Source organism: Canis lupus, chromosome X (assembly GCF_011100685.1).
Source record: "Canis lupus familiaris isolate Mischka breed German Shepherd chromosome X, alternate assembly UU_Cfam_GSD_1.0, whole genome shotgun sequence".
Lineage (NCBI taxonomy): Eukaryota > Metazoa > Chordata > Mammalia > Carnivora > Canidae > Canis > Canis lupus.
The window spans coordinates 102,636,933-102,657,858 of record NC_049260.1 but is presented as its reverse complement, the minus strand read 5'-3'; the positions used below and the strand labels follow the sequence as shown (position 1 = coordinate 102,657,858).

Sequence of the window (20,926 nt, the reverse complement as noted above, 5' to 3'; positions counted from 1 at the left end):
AATATTTCTTCCCGTTTGGCAGATAGCACATGTCCCTTCTGCCATACACTTTCCTATATACAGTCATCTTCACTTTTAGCATCTTCTTTTGGTGTTATGATTGTGAGAAACGCTACCTGTCCAACAAGTATTCTGGCTGCTGGGAGAGATGGCAAGGATAGATAGTATTTACAGTTCTGGGATTCCAACTCTCTGTGTAACAGCTTTCTCTCCAAAGACACAAAAGCTGTATGATTACAGAAAAAAATTAAAATCTGTAATAAAACCAAACAGACAATGAATGTGTTATGCCAAAATTTTTTGTAATTTCTTTTAAAAACTAAAATATAAGGTTCAAACTGCCACATCAGGATAATTGCATAGCCATCCACAGAAAACAAGAGAACATGTAACAGGAAGGATTGCCACTCACTAATTTGGATAGAAAATCTGATTACATCAGCCTACATTGGTACCTGATTGTTTCAGGAAAACCCTCCGATCGAAAGCACAGAATTAAGCCCTGCACCCCACTCCACCCAAAGCAGCTTTCTTTTAGGAATAGGAAGTGTTTTAACCCTCAGAATAGGGTTTTCTTCTATATACTTCATCTTTGTAAAGCACAACTTCTTCCTATTTCTTGTAGAGAATGAATCTTGTCTTTGAAATCCCTTTAGAGAACTCTTCTTCCACCACTTACAGCTAATAATCTTGAAGATTTTATTTCCATTACTTTCTTTTACTTTCTTATACCCAAAGTCCCTCCCCATAAGTAGCTGAAAAAAATCATACCTTTGAAAAGTTGCCTTTTTTATAATAATAAATTTATTTTTTTATTGGTGTTCAATTTTCCAACATACAGAATAACACCCAGTGCTCATCCCGTCAAGTGCCCACCTCAGTGCCCGCCACCCAGTCACCCCCACCCCCCCGCCCTCCTCCCCTTCCACCACCCCTAGTTCGTTTCCCAGAGTTAGGAGTCTTCCACGTTCTGTCTCCCTTTCTGATATTTCCCACACATTTCTTCTCCTTTCCCCTTTATTCCCTTTCATTATTATTTATATTCCCCAAATGAATGAGACCATATAATGTTTGTCCTTCTCCGATTGACTTACTTCACTCAGCATTATACCCTCCAGTTCCATCCATGTCGAAGCAAATGGTGGGTATTTGTCGTTTTTAATGGCTGAATAATATTCCATTGTATACATTAACCACATCTTCTTTATCCATTCATCTTTCAATGGACACCGAAGCTCCTTCCACAGTTTGGCTCTTGTGGACATTGCTGCCATAAACATCGGGGTGCAGGTGTCCCGGCGTTTCATTGCCTCTGTATCTTGGGGGTGCCTTTTAACATTCTTAGACATTTAATATACAGGTTTGTAATTTTGATCCATTTTGTTAATGTCTTTTTGGGGCTTTATTCTTTGTTAGGAATCAAAAAAGGAATAAACTATAAATGTTTCCATTAATTTGGACTGTAAACCATAAAGATTAGTGGAATTTCATTTTTTACAATTATCATAAACCTGGTACAAAGAAGGTATTCAGTGTTTGTTGAATGAACATCCTCTTATTAAATATTTTATAATAGCTTTTGTGTTTGTTGACCTTGAAAAATGTGCCATAACCATAAATAAAGCTAATTTTCCTCCTGTGTCTTAGGATTTTTTAAATTAATAAATTAATTTTTTAGAGCAGTCTTAGATTTACTACAACATTGAACAAGAAGTAAAAAGTTTCCAAATACCTCTGTCTCACAAACACGCGCACACACACACATATCTCCTCACCACCACTAAAGGAAGATGGAGCAGAGCTGTATTTGGAATCAGAGGGCAACTGTATCCAAGATATGAGCTTTTGGGGTGGATAAAGTTGACGTGCAAATAAATTGATAGCAACTTCTCAAAGGTGTGAAGCTTAATAAGGTCCTAAGGAAAAATGTATATATGCTTTTCACAGCTTTCTAGAATTTTTTGACATTTGATTTTCTTGAGACTTGTAAACCTGGATATGTTGAAGAGTATTTGTTAATTTTACTTTTTGGAAGGTATTTTAAACCAGTAGAGCTAACAGTGACACCTTGCATTTCATTTCAGCAATGCTTACAGGTTTCTTTTGTATATAATTCTTAGAATGCTCATTTCTTTTAAATGATTTAATTTGTACAGCAGAGGAATGTTACTGTATTAGTATATAACTATTACCTAATATTGAGTTTTTGCAAAAAAAAAATGAATGCTCATATGTAATTGAAATACTTCCGATCACATGAAAATGCTGATTTAACATTTAAGTATCACAGCATTAAAAGAAAAAATGGAATAAAAAAAATCCATCTTTCAGTGGACACCGAGGCTCCTTCCACAGTTTGGCTATTGTGGACATTCCTACTATAAACATCGGGGTGCAAGTGTCCCGGCGTTTCATTGCATCTGTATCTTTGGGGTAAATCCCCAACAGTGCAATTGCTGGGTCATAGGGCAGGTCTATTTTTAACTCTTTGAGGAACCTCCACACAGTTTTCCAGAGTGGCTGCACCAGTTCACATTCCCACCAACAGTGTAAGAGGGTTCCCTTTTCTCCACATCCTCTCCAACATTTGTGGTTTCCTGCCTTGTTAATTTTCCCCATTCTCACTGGTGTGAGGTGGTATCTAATTGTGGTTTTGATTTGTATTTCCCTGATGGCAAGTGATGCAGAGCATTTTCTCATGTGCATGTTGGCCATGTCTATGTCTTCCTCTGTGAGATTTCTGTTCATGACTTTTGCCCATTTCATGATTGGATTGTTTGTTTCTTTGGTGTTGAGTTTAATAAGTTCTTTATAGATCTTGGCCCACAGCAAATATCATTCTCAATGGAGAAGCACTGGGAGCCTTTCCCCTAAGATCAGGAACAAGACAGGGATGTCCACTCTCACCACTGCTATTCAACATGGTACTGGAAGTCCTAGCCTCAGCAATCAGACAACAAAAAGACATTAAAGGCATTCACATTGGCAAAGAAGAAGTCAAACTCTCCCTCTTCGCCGATGACATGATACTCTACATAGAAAACCCAAAAGCCTCCACCCCAAGATTGCTAGAACTCATACAGCAATTTGGTAGCGTGGCAGGATACAAAATCAATGCCCAGAAATCAGTGGCATTTCTATACACTAACAATGAGACTGAAGAAAGAGAAATTAAGGAGTCAATCCCATTTACAACTGCACCCAAAAGCATAAGATACCTAGGAATAAACCTAACCAGAGAGGTAAAGGATCTATACCCTAAAAACTATAGAACACTTCTGAAAGAAATTGAGGAAGACACAAAGAGATGGAAAAATAGTCCATGCTCATGGATTGGCAGAATTAATATTGTGAAAATGTCAATGTTACCCAGGGCAATTTACACATTTAATGCAATCCCTATCAAAATACCATGGACTTTCTTCAGAGAGTTAGAACAAATTATTTTAAGATTTGTGTGGAAGCAGAAAAGACCCTGAATAGCCAGGAGAATTTTAAAAAAGAAAACCATATCTGGGGGCATCACAATGCCAGATTTCAGGTTGTACTACAAAGCTGTGGTCATCAAGACAGTGTGGTACTGGCACAAAAACAGACACATAGATCAATGGAACAGAATAGAGAACCCAGAAGTAGACCCTGAACTTTATGGTTTTTTCTTTAATCTTTTTACTGACTCTGTTGTTTTGCCTTTTCCAAAATGTCATATAGTTGGAATCATACAGTTAGGTAGCCTTTTCAATTGGCTTTTTTTCAGTTAGTGATATGCATTTACATTTCCTCAAGGTCTTTCCATGGCTTGATCACTCATTTCTTTTTAGCACTGAATAATACTCCATTTCTGCATGTACTACAGTTTGTTTATCCATTAATCTACTAAAGAACTTCGCAGTATTTTCCAAGTTGGGGCAATTATATAATTGCCAGAAGACGGGATCCCCGGGTGGCGCAGTGGTTTGGCGCCTGCCTTTGGCCCGGGGCGTGATCCTGGAGACCCTGGATCGACTCCCACGTCGGGCTCCCGGTGCATGGAGCCTGCTTCTCCCTCTGCCTGTGTCTCTGCCTCTCTCTCTCTCTCTCTCTCTCTCTGTGTGACTATCATAAATAAATAAAAATTTATAAAAAAAATAATAATAATTGCCAGAAGAAATCTACTATAAAATCCATGTGTATATTGTTGTGGGGACATAAGTTTTCAGTTCACTTGTGTAAATATGAAGTAGATGATTGCGGGATTGTATGTTAAGAAATTGCCAGTGGCACCAGAGTGGCTCAGTGGCTGAGTGTCTGCCTTTGGCTTAAGTCATAATCCTGGGATCCTGGGATCGAATCCTGCATCAGGCTCCCTGCAGAGGGCCTGCTTCTCCCTCTGCCTATGTCTCTGCCTCTCTGTGTGTGTTTCTCATAAATCTATCTATCCATCTATGTATCTATCTTAAAAAAGAAAAAGAAATTGCCAAAGTATCTTCCAAAGTACCAGTAGCATTTTGCATTCATTTTGCATTCCCACCAGCAATGAAGGAGTGTTTGTTTGCTCCACATCCTTACCAGCACTTGGTGCTGTCATTGTTTTGGATTTTGGCCATTCTAATAGGTATGTAGTGGCATCTCATTATTCTTTTAATTTGTAATTCCCTAGTGACATGTGACATATAATGATGCTTACTTGCCATATATATCTTTAGTGAGGTATCTTTTCAGGTCTAATTTTTTGGCATTTATCCTGTTTGATGTTCTCTGAATTTCCTGGGTCTGTGGTTTGGTGTCTGATAATAATATGAGGAAAAGTTCAGCCATTATTGCTTCACCCATTGCTTCCATTCCTTTCTCTCTTTCTTTCCCTTCTAATATTCTTATGACATGTATCTTTTGCAGTTGTCCCATAGTTCTTGGATATTCTGCTTGTAGTTTTTTTCCATGTTTTTTTTCTCTTTTAAGGTTAGACAATTTCTGTTGTCATACCTTCAAGCTCAGTGATTCTTCCCCCAACCATGATCAGTCTTTTAATAAGCCCACCAAGGCATTTTTCATTTGTGTTATATTTTTTTAATCTCTAGCATTTTCATCTCTCAGAATTTCCATCTCTCTGTTTACATTATCCATCTGTTATTTCATGGTATCTACTTTTCCCATTAAAGCCCTTAACATACTAATTATAGTTGTTTTATATTCCTGTTTTGATAATTCCAACATTCATGCTATGTCTGACTCTTATTCTGATCCCGATTCAGTCTCTTCAAACTGTGGGTTTTTTTTTTTTTTACCTTTTAGTATTCCTTGTAACTTTTTGTTGAAATCTGGACATGATGTACTGGGTGAAAAGAACTCCAGTAAATAGGACTTTAGTGATGTGGTAGTTAAGTGTAGGGAAGCATTCTATAGTCCTGTGATTAGGCCTCAGTCTTTTAGTAACATATACCTCTGGACTGTGCACTTCACAAGTGTTTCTCAGTTTTTTCTTCCCTTCTTACTTGGGGTAGGGTGGCCTGAGGAGGCTATATTTGGACATTTTCCTTCTCCAGGTTAGTTAGGCTCTGGTAATATCCTAGCAGGTTAGGCTCTGGTAAAATGATTTCTTCTGAAGGTAGGCCTTGTTAAGAAGAAAAAAAATGTTCTGGTGTATTTCAAAACAGTTTCTTTTCCCCTCCCCATGATGGAAGTGCAATATTCATTGTAAGGCCTTAGTCGTGCTTTTAGAGATAAAACTCACAAAAGTATAGAGACCTCACTATGATTGGGTCCATCTGAACTCTTTAACAGACTTGTCTACACTGAGCCTCCAGCAATCAGCCAATCACAATTGAGGTTTTCTTATTTCTACCACTTCCCATGGAGCTTCCTGCTCATAGGTTTCTGGTCTGGTAAACTGTGATTCTCTGGATTCCCCTGCCTCTCCAGTTTCAGGGTCAGCAGTTTGCCCCATGACCTCACTGCCCATGACCTCACTGCTCACTTCAATATGAATTGAAGACAAGTTGTTGATTATTCAGTTTATTCAGCTTTTTAGTTGTTGGATGGAGTGGTAACTTCTAAATTCCTTACACACTAGACCAGAAACCAGAAGTCTCATGTCTTGATTTTGACATTTACCTTTCCTCTGTAGGACAGTAAAGATTACATTTTACAAACAACTGCCGGCAAAATTACCGTGTAGACAGTCATCAGTTCAAGACAATTAGTCCTATACTTTTTCATTACAGAGCTCTTATCATTTGCTCCCTTCCAAGTAAAAGTAACCAATATTAGCTGGAAATTTGGGGTGGTAAATATGAAACATGATGATGACTTCAGTATGCTGGAAGCATGTGTTCATATACAAAAATGGTTCTGTGTGCTTTAGTGTCCATCTCTTGCTGCCATGGCCTCCTCAAACATAATAGAACTCCAATAAAAATATACAAAAAAAGAGACTTATTGTACATATCAATTAAAAACTACCAAGTTTTCAGGACACCTGGATGACTCAGTGGTTGAGCATCTGCCTTTCTCAGGTCATGATCCCGGGGTCCTAGGATCGAGTCCCACATCAAGTTCCCCACAGGGAGCCTGCCTCTCCCTCTGTGTATGTCTCAGCCTCTCTGTCTCTGTATCTCTCATGAATAAATAAAATCTTTAATAAAAACTACCAAGTTTTAATGGTACTAAGGTGAACCACAAAGGGTATGGATAGATGGGCATTCGACATTATATTGATTGTTTAGCCTTAGTATCACAGGCAGAAGCTCTGAAGGAAGAAAACGACAGCCTCCGTTGGCAGCTCGATGCCTATCGGAATGAGGTAGAATTACTGAAGCAAGAACAAGGCAAAGCCCACAGAGAAGATGACCCAAACAAGGAACAGCAGCTGAAACTCCTGCAGCAAGCCCTGCAAGGAATGCAACAGGTAAAGGCCCTTTGGTTTTCTGAGCTTTTAGGAAGGCTAGCATCAGCTGCTTACCTGGAAACGGGTCCCCTACCAGAAAAGAGAATAGCAAACCTCTTATTCTTCTTGATATTCTGTTCTCTGGCATAGCTGAGGAAGGGATTATGAGTTATGAAATATTCTGACCACTACAGAGGTAGCAGTGGATCACCAATTTTCAAAGGATGAACATTCAGTGAAAAATACTTGATAGTAAAAAAAAAAAAATACTTGATAGTAAAACTACACCAAACATAATCTAATCTTTTCTTTCTGCTTCAGGAGGTAATTTGGGATCTGGACCAGGCCTTGGGGACTTTATGAAGAAGCTCACTAACTTAGATTTGAAAAAAGTAGTATCTACTTGATCCAGTATCTACTATGATCCGGAGGCTGGACCATATAGCCTCTTAGAAGAAATGGCAGGAATCCTACCCTTGCTTTTTCAGTATCAGTGCTTTGGTCACATAATACCAATCTTCTTTTTATTTTCCTTTGTTTTTACAGCCATTTATGTGAATGAGTTTACCTGCACATTATCCCAAGTATAAAAAGTAAATAGGTGTATCCAACTGTAACTGCATTCAAATACAACAGTGTGTAATAGATGCTCAATGTCTAGATGTTTTATGTAACCATCACCACAGTGGGCCTACAATTTAGAAGATATCACCATCTGTTCTCATTATAATAAAGAAGTAGTATTTTTGAGTAAGGGTACTATCCCCCTCTGCCTTGCCAGACGACTAGCCAGTTTCCTTACAATTTAAATTGAGCAGTAATTTTTTGAGCAATATTTTTTTAATTCTATGCCTTGGAATTATCTAGGGCCAAGCTTATTGCCAGCTAGAAATCACAAATAATGAAAAAGGAGTCTCTTCTGGCACTAAGAGCCCCATGTTCCTATTACTTCTGCTACCACTGTCTTCCTGTGTGACAAGCAATATCACATTAATATTTCACCTTTCCTATTAGCAAAATGTGTGAAGTAATGCTTACCTTCCTTTTACTGTCACTATGGAATTTAATTAGAACATGCAAATTATATCTGAGATCTTTCCACAAAAAAAAAAAATACATCTCTTCAGCTAGACTTCAAAGAATTTTGACAACGTGCATTGTACCGTACTTCTTTTAGCTCTTCCAGTGGTCTTTTGCAAGCCTCTGAGAACCTAAACTTTGAAAACATTTTTCATTGTTTTTCCTTCTTACCTTGATTTTGAAACCATTCCACATAAGAATGGTTCTGCTACTGAAATATAATTTAAAGATGATGAACTTTTTTTTTCCATTTCATCACTTCAGAGACCTCTGAGAAAATTAGGTCTCTACATCCTAACAAATTAATTGTGCTCGTTTTGATTACTTTTTCTTGGAAAATAGTCTTGTAAAAAAGATAAAGTTTCTTCCATCTTATCCAAAAAGAAGTATAGTCTAATATAGTGATTAAGAGCATGGACTCTTAATGGTGGTATTGACCCAACCTGGGTTTAAATCCCAACTTTGCCACTTACTATCTGAATAGCCTTAGGTAAACCACTAAACCTCTGTAAGCCTCTGGATTATGTTTCACAGGGTTGTTTGAGGTTTATATGAGATCACACATATGAAACCCTATCCACAATGCATGACACATGTTAGATGCTAAATAAATAATATTTTTGTAATCATTAATGATGATGAATTCAGTTCCTTGCCTACTGATATGGAAACAAACATTTGTCAAGTGTTTTCCTCACAGAAATTGAACTTGGCTTGGAAAATGACTATTTGAAAGAATGCTTTACAACATCAAGTTCAATGCGGCAATCAAGATGTTGTCCACTTGGGATTAACACTACACCCTATCTTTTCCTCTCACTGGAATAGAAAAGTTATGTAATTAGATCAGTTAGTTTCTCAGATGCTCTCTAAAATATAAACAAATCCAAAGGAAGTTCCTAAGAGCTAAAATAACTTTAAGTGAAAGGTAACTTGATTTTCCCTTTGATATCTCTGAATGGAGAAATGATTGTGTGGGCTGGGAGAAAGGCAGCCCAACTGAGGCAGGCCAACCTACTATCTAACTTCAACCAGGGTATTTAAATGAAATATGGCTCCTGAAGACATGATTGTCTTTGGTATTTCTTGTAGCATCTACTCAAAGTCCAAGAGGAATACAAAAGAAAAGAAGCTGAACTTGAAAAAGTCAAAGATGACAAGTTGCAAGTGGAAAAAATGTTGGAAAATCTTAAAGAAAAGGTACATCAGTCCTCTGTGAACCCTTGCCCTTGCCTTTCCCCTACTCTTCTCAGTGACAGTACAAATGCCCTGGAAGTTCCTGCAGTAGGAATCAGCATGGAATGCTTGGCTGCATGGGAATTAAAAGCCCCCTCTCTGGGGTAATTCTTGAATCAAGGTCTCTGCCTTTAGATGTGAATCCTTGCCATATCTAAGGATTCTGGAGAGTACACTTTTCAATGAATAAGAAGTTAATCCCTCCCTAAAATTCCTCAGTCTTTCCCTCTTGGAGAATCCCAGAGTGTACATCTCATTCAGCTTCATCTTGCCAAGCAAATAGTGACATAGAAAACTCGGGTGACGCAGAGTACCTTTAATGAAACATTTCATTAAAGGAAGAAACACAAGTACAACTAGAACATTGGCATTTCTTTGTAGATACTCCATCTAGTGTAATAATGAGCAGTTGCAGGTAAAATAGCCAAAACCCAAAGGGGAGAAAACGTGTTGAAAGTAAATAAAGGGCACTTGACGGGATGAGCACTGGGTGTTATTCTGTATCTTGGCAAATTGAACACCAATAAAAAATAAATTTATTATTAAAAAAAGAAAGTAAATAAAAAGAATATTCTAACACTTGATAATTGCAGCATGAAAGGGCAAGATGGGACTCTCTAGCAATAAGAGCTGCCAGTAAGAACCTCTTGGGGAGTCTCCTAACATCTGGGTAGGTTAATGTGTCACAAGCATGAACCAGGTGCCCAGTCTACTTAAGGTGTGCAAAGTCTACTGATGGTGTCTCCCAACTGTACCTCCCTAATCGTTGGTACGCCTGAACATTCAACTAAAGTGAAGTTCTCAAAAGGAAGACCCATTGACTATAACTGCCTGATTTTCATTCTCAGAAGGAAGAGATTAGGAGCTCAGACCAAGAGCCAGAAATCAACAATGCTACCGTTCCACGAGAGCTCTTGCTCTTTATCTCTGGCACTCAGCTCAGGAAGATGCAATGCATACAGGCCCCGGGTATGTTTGCCAGCACAGTGACTTCCCCCAGAGTGCCATTAAGAACTGGCAGCCTTGGTGTAGTTGAAACAAATGATTGAATGTGTTTTCTTCTGGAGGCCATTTGCAATATGCTTTTAATTCTTCCACTTCATAAAACCAGCTCACTTTCCAGTTTTGTGGGTGCTATTAAAGAAACGAGCACAATCCCAGAGATATTCATTTATCAAGCATTTAATTGAAAAGTGCCAAAGCTGCTCTGTATAACAGGAATTTCCCTATATTTTCAGAGCTGCTAAAATGTCTCAGAACTGCTATGTAGCTGTTTCGCTTCTTGCATAAAATGGAGTGCATAAGCAGAAGACTATTGATAGACATGAAGTTATGCTTAGAATCATTCTTTAGGATTGATATCACAAATTAAAGGCATTTTTAGTGTAAGAGCATTTTTGGCACTTTAGTATAAGCTGCTTTCTGCTTTGTAAAGTATTTCATTTAAAGAAGCAAGAGGTCAAATGGCACAAAAGAAACTTACTGTATTGTGCCTAAGTCTGTTTTTCATCCTAAACCTGAATATACCACAAAGTGGCAGCTTAAGAGGATAAGCAAAGAGATCTAACTAATAATAAGGAAAATGTGATTCAGAATGTTTTTTTTTCCCTGTTACTGTAAGCAAAGCTTCTTTCAGAGAAAGTCATGACAGTTCATTATAAACTGAGCTTCTCTGGGAAGCTGATTTGTGACCAAATATTTCAACCTGACACAATTAGGTTAAGAAGCAAAGTACCATTACATTAGACTGCAAAAATAATTCCAGGTTGAAAAGAAGGCAGTAAGTTTTGGTGAAGAGGGATCTCTTTTGTTTTTGTTTGGGTTTCTTGACAGTAAACTGTAGTGTGAGTTATTGTCAGTGTTTTGCAATATAACAGTGTGAGTTCTGTCTAACTGCAGAAAGAGCTAGCTCTTTGAATCTGCCAATAAAATTCAAGGTGATACCTTCTTATTTTTTAAATGCCAGCTATAATAAAATTGAAGTCAGGTTTCAATAAGGCTACATTTCTATTCAAGATGGCTAAAACTTCTCAGGATGCCTTTACATCTTAAATCAACCCCAATCTGTTAAACTCTCACATGTAAGAAATAGCTTACTGGATCATTTAATGTTTTAAGGGGATTAGAAGGAGATGTACAACCCATGGCTTAGAAGTGAGCCAGTATTTTAAATCAAACTTGGCATGATGGTTACTGCCTAGATTGGATTCTAAAAGCCAAAGATTGAGGAGGTCATCAAGAAAGGCTTCCCTTCTGACTACAGCCAGGAAGCCTGTAAATCCACAGAACATGTCTTGCAGCATAGACCATTCATTTCATTCAGGGCAACATCCTGGAAGCTTTGAAAGCATCTTTAAAGAAAACAGAAGGACACCTGTCCATGCTGAGGTCTTGGGGCAGGGATGAAGTGACAAAGCATTTGAATCAGCCATGACCTGCACCCCCACACACACCCCAGGAGCATTTCCCCAGCATTTTCTTTTCTATTAGCAGTAAGACTGGAAGCCATGATTCCTTTTATGCCTTCTTCCCAAGGTTCTTCCTTCACATTTATAATACAGAAAAGATGTTCTCAGTACCCAAACAGAGAAAGAAAGATCCACGAAAGGTCTGGAGGTATTTTCAGTTTGATTGTTGGTCATGAATTTCACCTGAGTACCTCTTATGAAACAGACCTGCTATGCTCAGAAAGAGAAAACTTTCAACAACAAAGAAGACCACTGAGTAATGATAATGAGATTTTGGTCATGGTCATTTCTTGATGTGAAGTCAGGAATATCCTAACTGATAATGTCCATATCAGAGAGAAGAAAGGGCTGATAGCCAACAAATGGAAACTCTAATTTTTAGTTCAAAAGCCAACAGTTGATTACCTGGGAGTAGATTAGCTACATTGTAGATTCCCCACTCAGAGATGGGCCCTGCCTTTAGCAGATTGTGGACCTAAAATTGAAAAGAACAGCCCTTTTGACAGCAGATGACCTGGCATGAAATCTAGGCTCTAGGGATCCCTGGGTGGCACAGCGGTTTGGCGCCTGCCTTTGGCCCAGGGCGCGATCCTGGAGACCCGGGATCGAATCCCACGTCGGGCTCCCGGTGCATGGAGCCTGCTTCTCCCTCTGTCTGTGTCTCTGCCTCTCTCTCTCTCTCTCTCTCTCTCTCTCTGACTATCATAAATAAATAAAAATTTAAAAAAAAGAAATCTAGGCTCTACTACTTCCTAGAAATGTGATTTTAGGCAAGTTATCTAATATACCTGAGCCTCACTTTCCTCATTTGTACAATGGAGATAACACATGCCTAACAATGCCTACCATCTAGTAGGCAGTAAATATTGGGTCTGGTTCCCCAGATTACCTGTATAGAGCCAAGAATGATGAAGCAGGAAAATAAAACCTGGCAAAGATGAGTATCTCAATTTTTCTGTCTTTGGGAGCCATATAAAGAAGTTTTAGATGATCTGTGATGCTTTTGCATAAATTAATGCTATTTTCTCTCTGATTCAATCATCAAAATTATACAGTATTGCTTTGGGGGTACTACATTAAGAAGTTCCCTATTGCATAATTGAATCCAAGTCTTTTACCCAGTAAGATGAACTGATCCAGGAAGCATATTATTCCCACAGGAAACCTGTGCTTCTAGACTATGTACATCGAGCCAGGATAGTGACTACCCTCTTGAGAAGACCCTGAACAGCAGCCCTATCAAATCTGAACGTGAAGCACTACTTGTCGGTAAGGAACACATGCATACAACGTATTGACTATGGTGGAGGAGGGAAAGGGTTTTACCTAAGATGAATATACCCGCCAACCATTTATGAAGCATGACAATGCATGGACCCAGAGTCCTGAAGATGACAGGATAAGAATAAGTATAGACTTCATAGAAATGGTAACAGTAGCTCCCAGTCCTCCTCAAGCTCCTGACATTACTGCCACATCAAATGTGTGGGTGTAAGCACAAGGAGGGGTCTTCTGGAGAAACACATTGTACATTTTTAAAATATGGGAGGCTAGCTGAGCCCTCTTACTCCCACTCAAGGTTGCAGTGCAGATACTGTTTGGCAGAGAGCTTTCCCAGATGAGACTCTGGAGGAAATATGTGCCTCTCTGAAATTTTTTTCCAGGTTACTCAGATGATTCAGTAGGCTGTCTGTGGAGTGTTGGACACTAGTGGGCTCTGATGAGATAAATGCTAGAGTTGCTCTCGTTATATAAAACTTCACCCACAGAGGCAAGATAGAATAAATGGTTGAGGAGTCAGACAGACCCGATTTCCCATTTGACCCTACCATTTCCTTCCTGAACTTCAGTTCCTCCAACTGCAAAATGGGCAGAATATTACCTGTCTCAAAGGGCAGCTGAGAGTATTAAATATGATAATTCATCTGAATCCCTTAGCACAGTGTGCAGCCCATAGGAAGCCCTCAGTAAAACGAGAACCATTTCGCACTTACAGTATTCAGCACAAATGCTTGCTGACTTGATATTCCATTTGGAGAACAATGGCAGATTGAAGTCCTAAAAATATTCAGTCATTTCCAAGGGGCTGATACTGGGCCTCCACAGGCAATCCCAGTTGCCTTCTAGGAAGCTGAATCCCACACAGCCGCACACCGATCCCAGAAGTTCTCCACACTGATTGGCTTCTGCATATTTTGAAGATTTATCTCCTTTCTTTGGTAATGGATATTGTAGTCAGATTTAACACTTTGATATGTTAATAAAGATACACAAGGGGATCTGCCATTGAGTCTCAAGAAAAGTGACAATTTATTTCTGTTTTACAACTCAAAGTTCTTTAACAAATTGGCATGGCAACAGGGAGACCTGTCGGAGAAGAGCTAGGGGAAGGAAGGAAGCCTCTGTAAATGGATAGTTCTAGAAACAAAGAATCTTAAACTAAGTGTTTCTTGTTTTGTTTTTTAAAGAATGTAATCTTGGGCTGACAGAAAGGAAAATCTATTTTTTAAATTGGTTCTTTGGGTATGAACCCACGGAAACTGCTTAGTGTTTTGAAACCTATGGAGTTATTTCTTAGCATTTGACAGACAACCTGTCTTGGCCATAAGCACCTAGAATTCCTTTGGACATGAACTGTCTTTTTTAGAATTTAAGTTTCTCAGCTTGAGTCAGTGTATAGCAATTCAATTTACCTCATCATTTAAGAATCACATAGTATTATAAGTTATAGCATCCGTTTGGGACAGATTTTGAACTCTACCATCAGTTCCTCCTGGATCCCAAGCCTACTTCCTTGCCCTCTGATATTTGGAGAAGTTTCACAAAGAACTGACTTGAACTTCAAGCTGCAACTCAAATTTGTGATATTCCTTATCAGTCACTTGAAGGAATACACAGGTTGTAGTCTATAAACCAAATCAAATTTAGCTTTTATTTCCTGGCAGTTCTCGGCAAACTCAATTCTGGGTATATTTAATGCACTTAAGATCATATGAAAGAAGAGGAATTCAAAAAATTTAAAGAAAGAAATAGTAGGCCTTTGAACAATTTATATTCTACCTGTTTCCATAGAAAGTAGTTTTAGAACAATTAATCTGATGTCCAGAACAATCAAGGCAGTATGTAGAGCTGCCAATCACCCCATAGTTACACTGAGTAAAAATTGTGCACATCCCCAGAGACTGTAAACTTCTATTTTTAAAAAATGCGTTACTTGAAGAGATTTAGAGCTCTAAGCACAAACAAAATGCTAGTGACCACTTGAGTGAATGAAATGTTTGGCTTTTCTCTACAGAGCTACTCACAGAATAAAACAAATATAATCAGCAGATTCTCTTGTGAGAGGCATGAAGTGAATTAGGCAAAGAACCTGATTTGTACTTGTACCACAACAGCAAGACAGTATTAATGCATAAGAGGCTCAAGTCCAATTTAAAGACTGCAGAAGACTTCCAAAAAAGCCAGCACAATCTAAATTCATTATAAAATTATAAATTCATTGTGAAATGTAGAACTCAAATGGTCTTTAGCCATCATGAATGATGGAAGTGACTCCTCTAATCCCAGCTTTTCTACATGTGATATAGTGTAGTAAGAGGCAATATATGCAGTGGGTTGTTGTACAGATTAAATGAGCAAAAATATATGTAAACTTAGAATAGTGTCCAGTATGTAGTATGTGGTACTTGTGAGTTAGCTCTCATTTCAAAGAATATAATGCTCCAGTGTAACCTCCATGGTATTGTTACTATAGGGATTATTTCCACATTTCTTCATGTCCACCCATTTGGAGCAAGCATTGAATACATCTGTTCCTACTTGCACCGTCTAGATAATAAGGTATGTGGGGTCCTGAAATGGGCATGCAAGGGGACATAGGGTAATTTCTTCAAGCATAAGTAAGTCATTAGTAATCTCCCTAACAAAATTTCCCTCACCTATTCTCACTGTGATGCAGTACAGAGCTTCTGTCTTGCAAGTAGGGTGACTGTCTGCTTCTGTTTGCCTGGGACTGAGGGGTTTCCTAGAACTCCAATGCCAGAACCAAGAAGTCGTGGGCAAACCTGAATGAGTTGGCCAATCTCCTTCCAAGATACATCTTAGAAGAATTTTCCTCCTTTCTTTTAATTTATGTTTAAACTGAAAATGACCTATTATCTCTCACTGGTCAAACTTTTGCGATGGTCCTTTAGCCATTAGCAAATGTTAATGTTCAGAACCGGAAGTCTTATTCCAGCCATCACTGTCACCATTGCCATTACCTGTGTTGAAATGATCAAGGCAGGGGCAAAAACAAAACAGAGGAAACAGTAAGTCTGTGACACAGACTCAAGTACTGCTCCCAGCTGATCTCATGGGACACTTCCTTCCCGGGATGCTGTTATATGGGGGACCTCACAAAGCATCGGGAGCAAGGGTAAGTATTCCCTCAAAAGTCAAGGATGCCTCATAGAATCAGAAGGGGACCCTTGACACCTCAGAATAAATAAACTCAGGTTAGATTTTTTTTTTCAGAAGCTGCATTCAGTCAAACATGCTCGTGGATCGTATTCACTATTTCACAGGACCCTGGGGCTCTTGGGATGTGCCACTGGAATGCAGATTCCTGACAGTTGGAGGTCCAAAATGTTAAGCCATTTAAGCATATGTCCTCTTAACAGAGGCACTTGCCTACATGGGCATCCAGCTGTGGTGATGCACCTTCCTCGTGGCATTTGTTTTAGTTCAAGCTGGTACACACCCCTCATTTAGGTCTGGGAAGTTGGGAAGTGGTACCATTCTGCAACTAAAGAGCCCATTTGGTAGCAAAGGGAGGGATCAAATGTGAGCACCAGGACCAAGTGGTAGGTTGAAGTGGTGTGAAATTGAACTATGTGTCAATAAAAATGGTCTGGTCCTTTTTAAAAAAATTGTAAAAATAATGCATACATTTTATGTTTAAAATGTAAGCAACGTAGAAAGGCAGTGAAGGGAAAGTGAAAGTGACCCAGCCCCACCCTTCCAGGATCACCACTGTTACCAGGTTGGCATATCTTCTTTCAGACCATTTCCCATATGTGTGCTGCACCTATATTGTACATATACATCTATAAACATTATATATTTATGGTCTTTGGAATGGAGATTCAGCTCTATATGATACTCTGCAAAGTGCATATTTCACTTAACTGGCTAAAGTCCACTACTAGCACTGGAAGAAAGCATGACCTCACTCCTACTCTCAGCCCATTTTCTCCTGAGCCGCTTCCTGCCAGAGTAGTAACAGGGCCTCCCAAAGAGAGCTTGCAGTGATGCCAATATAATTAGGAAGTCCCTCCCTCCAGTTTCAGGAATATTCAATGTGGCGGCAACTCAGGGTTTCTCTTAGGAACCCTGTTGCTCTTCAGTGCCCAGGTTCACAGAAAAGTTGCTACTCATGTCAAGATGACCACCTGAAACAAGTCCTAATAGGGTCCACAGATTTTTGTTTTATATTGGTGTGTGTGTATGTGTGAAGTAGGGAGAAGAAGACAATGCACAGAAGTAGGAATATAGAGCATTCCTTATTTCTGTCATTTTTCCTTTATAAAGCAATGTGTGTGTGAAGAATTCTGCCCTGCCTTCCTCCCTCCCAAAAGGCTTTTCAGCTTCAGTAGGCCTGCACACAGCATCACCAGCACTGATCAGCTGTAATTCAGCTGGCTACAAACCCAAGCCTCTCCACGCAACTGACACCAGCTCTTCTCATTAGAAAGCTTGGTGGCAATCAATCCCCAAAACATCATGCTAAGTAAAAGAAACTAGTCACAAAAGGCTATATATATTATTATATATTATGATTGCACATATATAAAACTTCCAGGAAATTCAAAACCACAGTGTGAAGATCCAAGTCAGGGATTGGGAGTGACAGTTGACTGCAAAGGAGCATGAAGGAGCTTTCTGTGGGTGATGGAATGTTCTAAAACTAAATTGTGGTGAGAGTTGCCCAATTGTACAAGTGTGCCAAACTTCATTAAGCTCTAAACATAAACTAGGTGAATTTGTTGTATGTAAATTATTACCTAAATACAGCAGTTTTGAAATCCAGACAAGGGAAGCCCAGGGGATTCTGTCTGGAGTTAGAACTGCTTTTGAGTGGAGCTCTCTGTCTGGCCCACAGATCTGCACCAGCGATGTGGAGTGTCTCATGGGCAGACTGCAGCACACCTTCAGGCAGGAAATGACCGGGGTCGGAGCCAGTCTGGAGAAGAGGTGGAAATTCTGTGGATTTGAGGGCTTGAAACTGACCTGAATTTTGTGGCCTCATAGCCTGAGCTCCTGCAGATAAATGTGTGGTGAACATGCTGAGAAAGTGATTTGTATTCTCAATGGTTTTCAAGTGCTTTAAATTTGTCAGGCCATTCCTGGACTATCTTTTGAGTTAAAATAAGGATCCTAGAACAGCACCTTGAGCTACAGGCCCTAAAAAGAAATGGACTCAGACCCTCAAGCGCTGTAATTTGCTCCTGTTCTGTCAGTGGCTTATGTCTTTTATTAGTGGTATTTGAAAAAGGCCTGAGGCTAAAGAGTATTTGGGGTGTTTTCAGTGTCTGTACTACTGTCGTAGAGTTTGGTATTTTTTTAAACACTGTTAATTGAAATGTTTTGATGATTTGTATGTGATTTGTGTTTCAAAACTTCGCTTCACATTAATGTTGCTACTGGTGAAAGGAATGAGAGGAGCACTAGGTACTCCATAACTGACATGGTGTTTCCAATCCCCAGTAAGACAGTGAGTAACACAGCATCTTCTAGAAGGTGCCTGACCAGGCTCACTTTTTAAAAGACAAAGCATGTTTTGTGGCTTTTTGCAAAATTACTGTGAACCAAAAGTTGACAAATGTTCCAAAGTTATTTTCTCTAATTTATCAGATAAAAAAAAAATCTAGATGTATTCACAGAAAGCAAGTGTCCAGTACGACTGGCCTGTGTATGTGCTATCAGAATCACCTTGTAAATAGTCTGCTTTTAAAGGAGGGCATGTTTAGTTTTCTATTAATTAAAACACATGTGTGCACATGTGCACATATACACACACATTAGCAGAAGGGATTCATTTTAATATGCCTTCCCTCTGGCCTTCTTACAAAGTCTGTTGGTCCCTTTTCTTCTGTCAGCGTGTTGAATTGCAAACTGTGTACGGCTGTAAATACTTTGTTTACTTCAAGCTGAATGTTTGCAAACAGTTGATATGAGTATTAGTAGAAAACTCCTGGTAATTAATGAGCCCGGGTGTGCGAGGCTTCCTGCAAATAGCTCCACCTGGAGTGCTGACGACCTGGGACACCTCCAGTCCTGTGGCACCCACCAGCAGATTGCAATGGCAGAGTGTACATGGACAGTCAGGAAGTCCTGCTTGATGGAAACGAAAGGGAAAGGATGAGGATGTGGGGCTAATATCACGAGGCACAGATGATCTTTTCTTCTGTGGTGTTGCTGGTTCTTATAATAATATAAGCATGCCCTCCCATGAGTCTTGATTCAAAATAAAAGAATGTACTAAGTAAGCAAAGCCAATGAAGAGTATTTCAGAAAAATACTTTGTAAATGAGATGTCAGTAGTGTTCAAAGTTGTATTTTTAAAAGATAAATATTCCTTTTTTATACCTCAGTTTGGTGTTCTGTTTTGAATTACTTGCTCTCTAATCCTTTAGTGAATCATCTTCATTTCTTCTTTGGAGTACCAGGATGTTGAAAGAAGATGCTAAACCTTCACCTTGACAACTAAAAATAGGTCCCCACACCAGCTTAGTCATGCTGAAACCTGGCTTCCCCCTGAAGCACCCAGCTGTGGCACAAGCAGGGAGCTAGGGTTATTTTTACTCTAGCCTCCTCACTGAAGCATCGCTGTTATCAATGTTACAGAAGGCTTTGATGTGTCAATCTCAGAGGTCCTGGAATGCCTTATTTTAAAAATATCTTTGAAATCAGGGAAATTTGCCACTAATCAATTATTTCTTATTTAAATAAGTTAAATACCATGAAATTTTAAAACAACAAACTTTAAAGTAACAACTGCTACACCCAGGCCCCTTGCTGTCCTTCACTTAATCTACTTGTGTTACAAATGGTCTCTTTCTATTATTACCGCCAATTTAGTCCAGGTGTGCTCCTCCCAGCCAGCTTGATTACGCTGGTTGTGAGGGGTAAGTCTGTATCAAGTTGGCTAGGCTATAGTGACCAGTTGCTTGATCAAACACCAGTCTAGATGTTGCTGTGAAGGTATATTTGACATTTTAATTGACAATTGACATAACATTTAAACTGGTAGACTTGAAATTGAAGCAGATTATCCTCCATAATGTGCTTGGACTTCATCTAATCCATGAAAGACCTGAAGTCCTCTGAGAGAGGAATTGTGCCTCCAGATTGCCTTTGGATTCATGACTGTAGCATTAACACCTGCCAGAATTTCCAGACTGCTGGCCAGCCCTACAAACTTCAAATTTGCCAGCCCCCACAATCACATGAGCCAATTCCTTAAATTTGTGTGTGTGTGTGTGTGTGTGTGTGTGTGTATACATCCCACTGGTTCTGTTTCTTTGAAAAAACCTGACTACTATGCTAGTCCAGAGTTGTCATAATGTATAAAAATAAAATCTATTTGCATTATACATAATCCAATTACAGCACATACCATTTCACAATAATATCCATCCATCATAGAAATATATTAATGAAATTATGTTGCTTTACAAATGCTTAGTGCTATTTATTGTTATTCTGCCCAAATTTTGAAACATTACTCTTGGTTTTTTAGGAGCTATAATAGTTAGATTTTTCCAGATAATAATGAATAGAAGCATTTTTAATTTTACAAATGGTTGTTTTTATCTCTCTTCCCAGTCCTGTGACATCTCTAGTTCTGATTCTTTAATATTACCAAGTTGCTTGTTAAATATCCTCAGTGAAAATGAAATAGTTTTCAGAGCAAATTAAGCACTTATCTATGTTCTCGTTATACAGAGTTTTGTTCGTAATTGGACCCAAAACTGTAAGTTTTTCATATAATGCGAATAAACTATATCCCTTGAAAAGACAGCATAGATGTAAGAACTTTGACTTATCTGCTAGAACTAGGTAACCCCTTGGGATGCTTAGCTGTTTGGGACAGTCTCTCAAATAGACTCAGGTTCACTTTTCACCACAATTGCTACCATCTGCTGAGCACCTATTATGCTATCATGCTGCCTACAGTCAACTTACTGCCTGTGTGTCAATTTACACAGACACAATGAGAGCTTCAATTTCCTTATAG

The 20,926-nt window shown here is 39.0% G+C and overlaps 1 protein-coding gene across 11 annotated transcripts in view; it reads left to right on the top strand.

Annotated features, from left to right (window-relative positions):
• Positions 1-19,279, top strand: part of ENOX2 (ecto-NOX disulfide-thiol exchanger 2) — a 284,213-nt gene extending 264,934 nt beyond the window's left edge. For 8 of the 11 annotated variants that reach the window (XM_038588301.1, XM_038588300.1, XM_038588304.1 and 5 more), the window contains 5 exons: positions 6,702-6,883; positions 9,035-9,142; positions 12,807-12,915; positions 15,401-15,486; positions 17,789-17,920. In XM_038588301.1, the coding sequence (XP_038444229.1) occupies positions 6,702-6,883; positions 9,035-9,142; positions 12,807-12,915; positions 15,401-15,486; positions 17,789-17,920 (617 nt within the window). Of the gene's footprint in view, positions 1-6,701; positions 6,884-9,034; positions 9,143-12,806; positions 12,916-15,400; positions 15,487-15,604; positions 16,064-17,788 lie in introns of all 11 variants that reach the window. The other 3 variants (XR_005386444.1, XM_038588296.1, XM_038588297.1) reach the window with 3 other exon arrangements.
• The last annotated feature ends 1,647 nt before the right edge of the window (positions 19,280-20,926 follow it).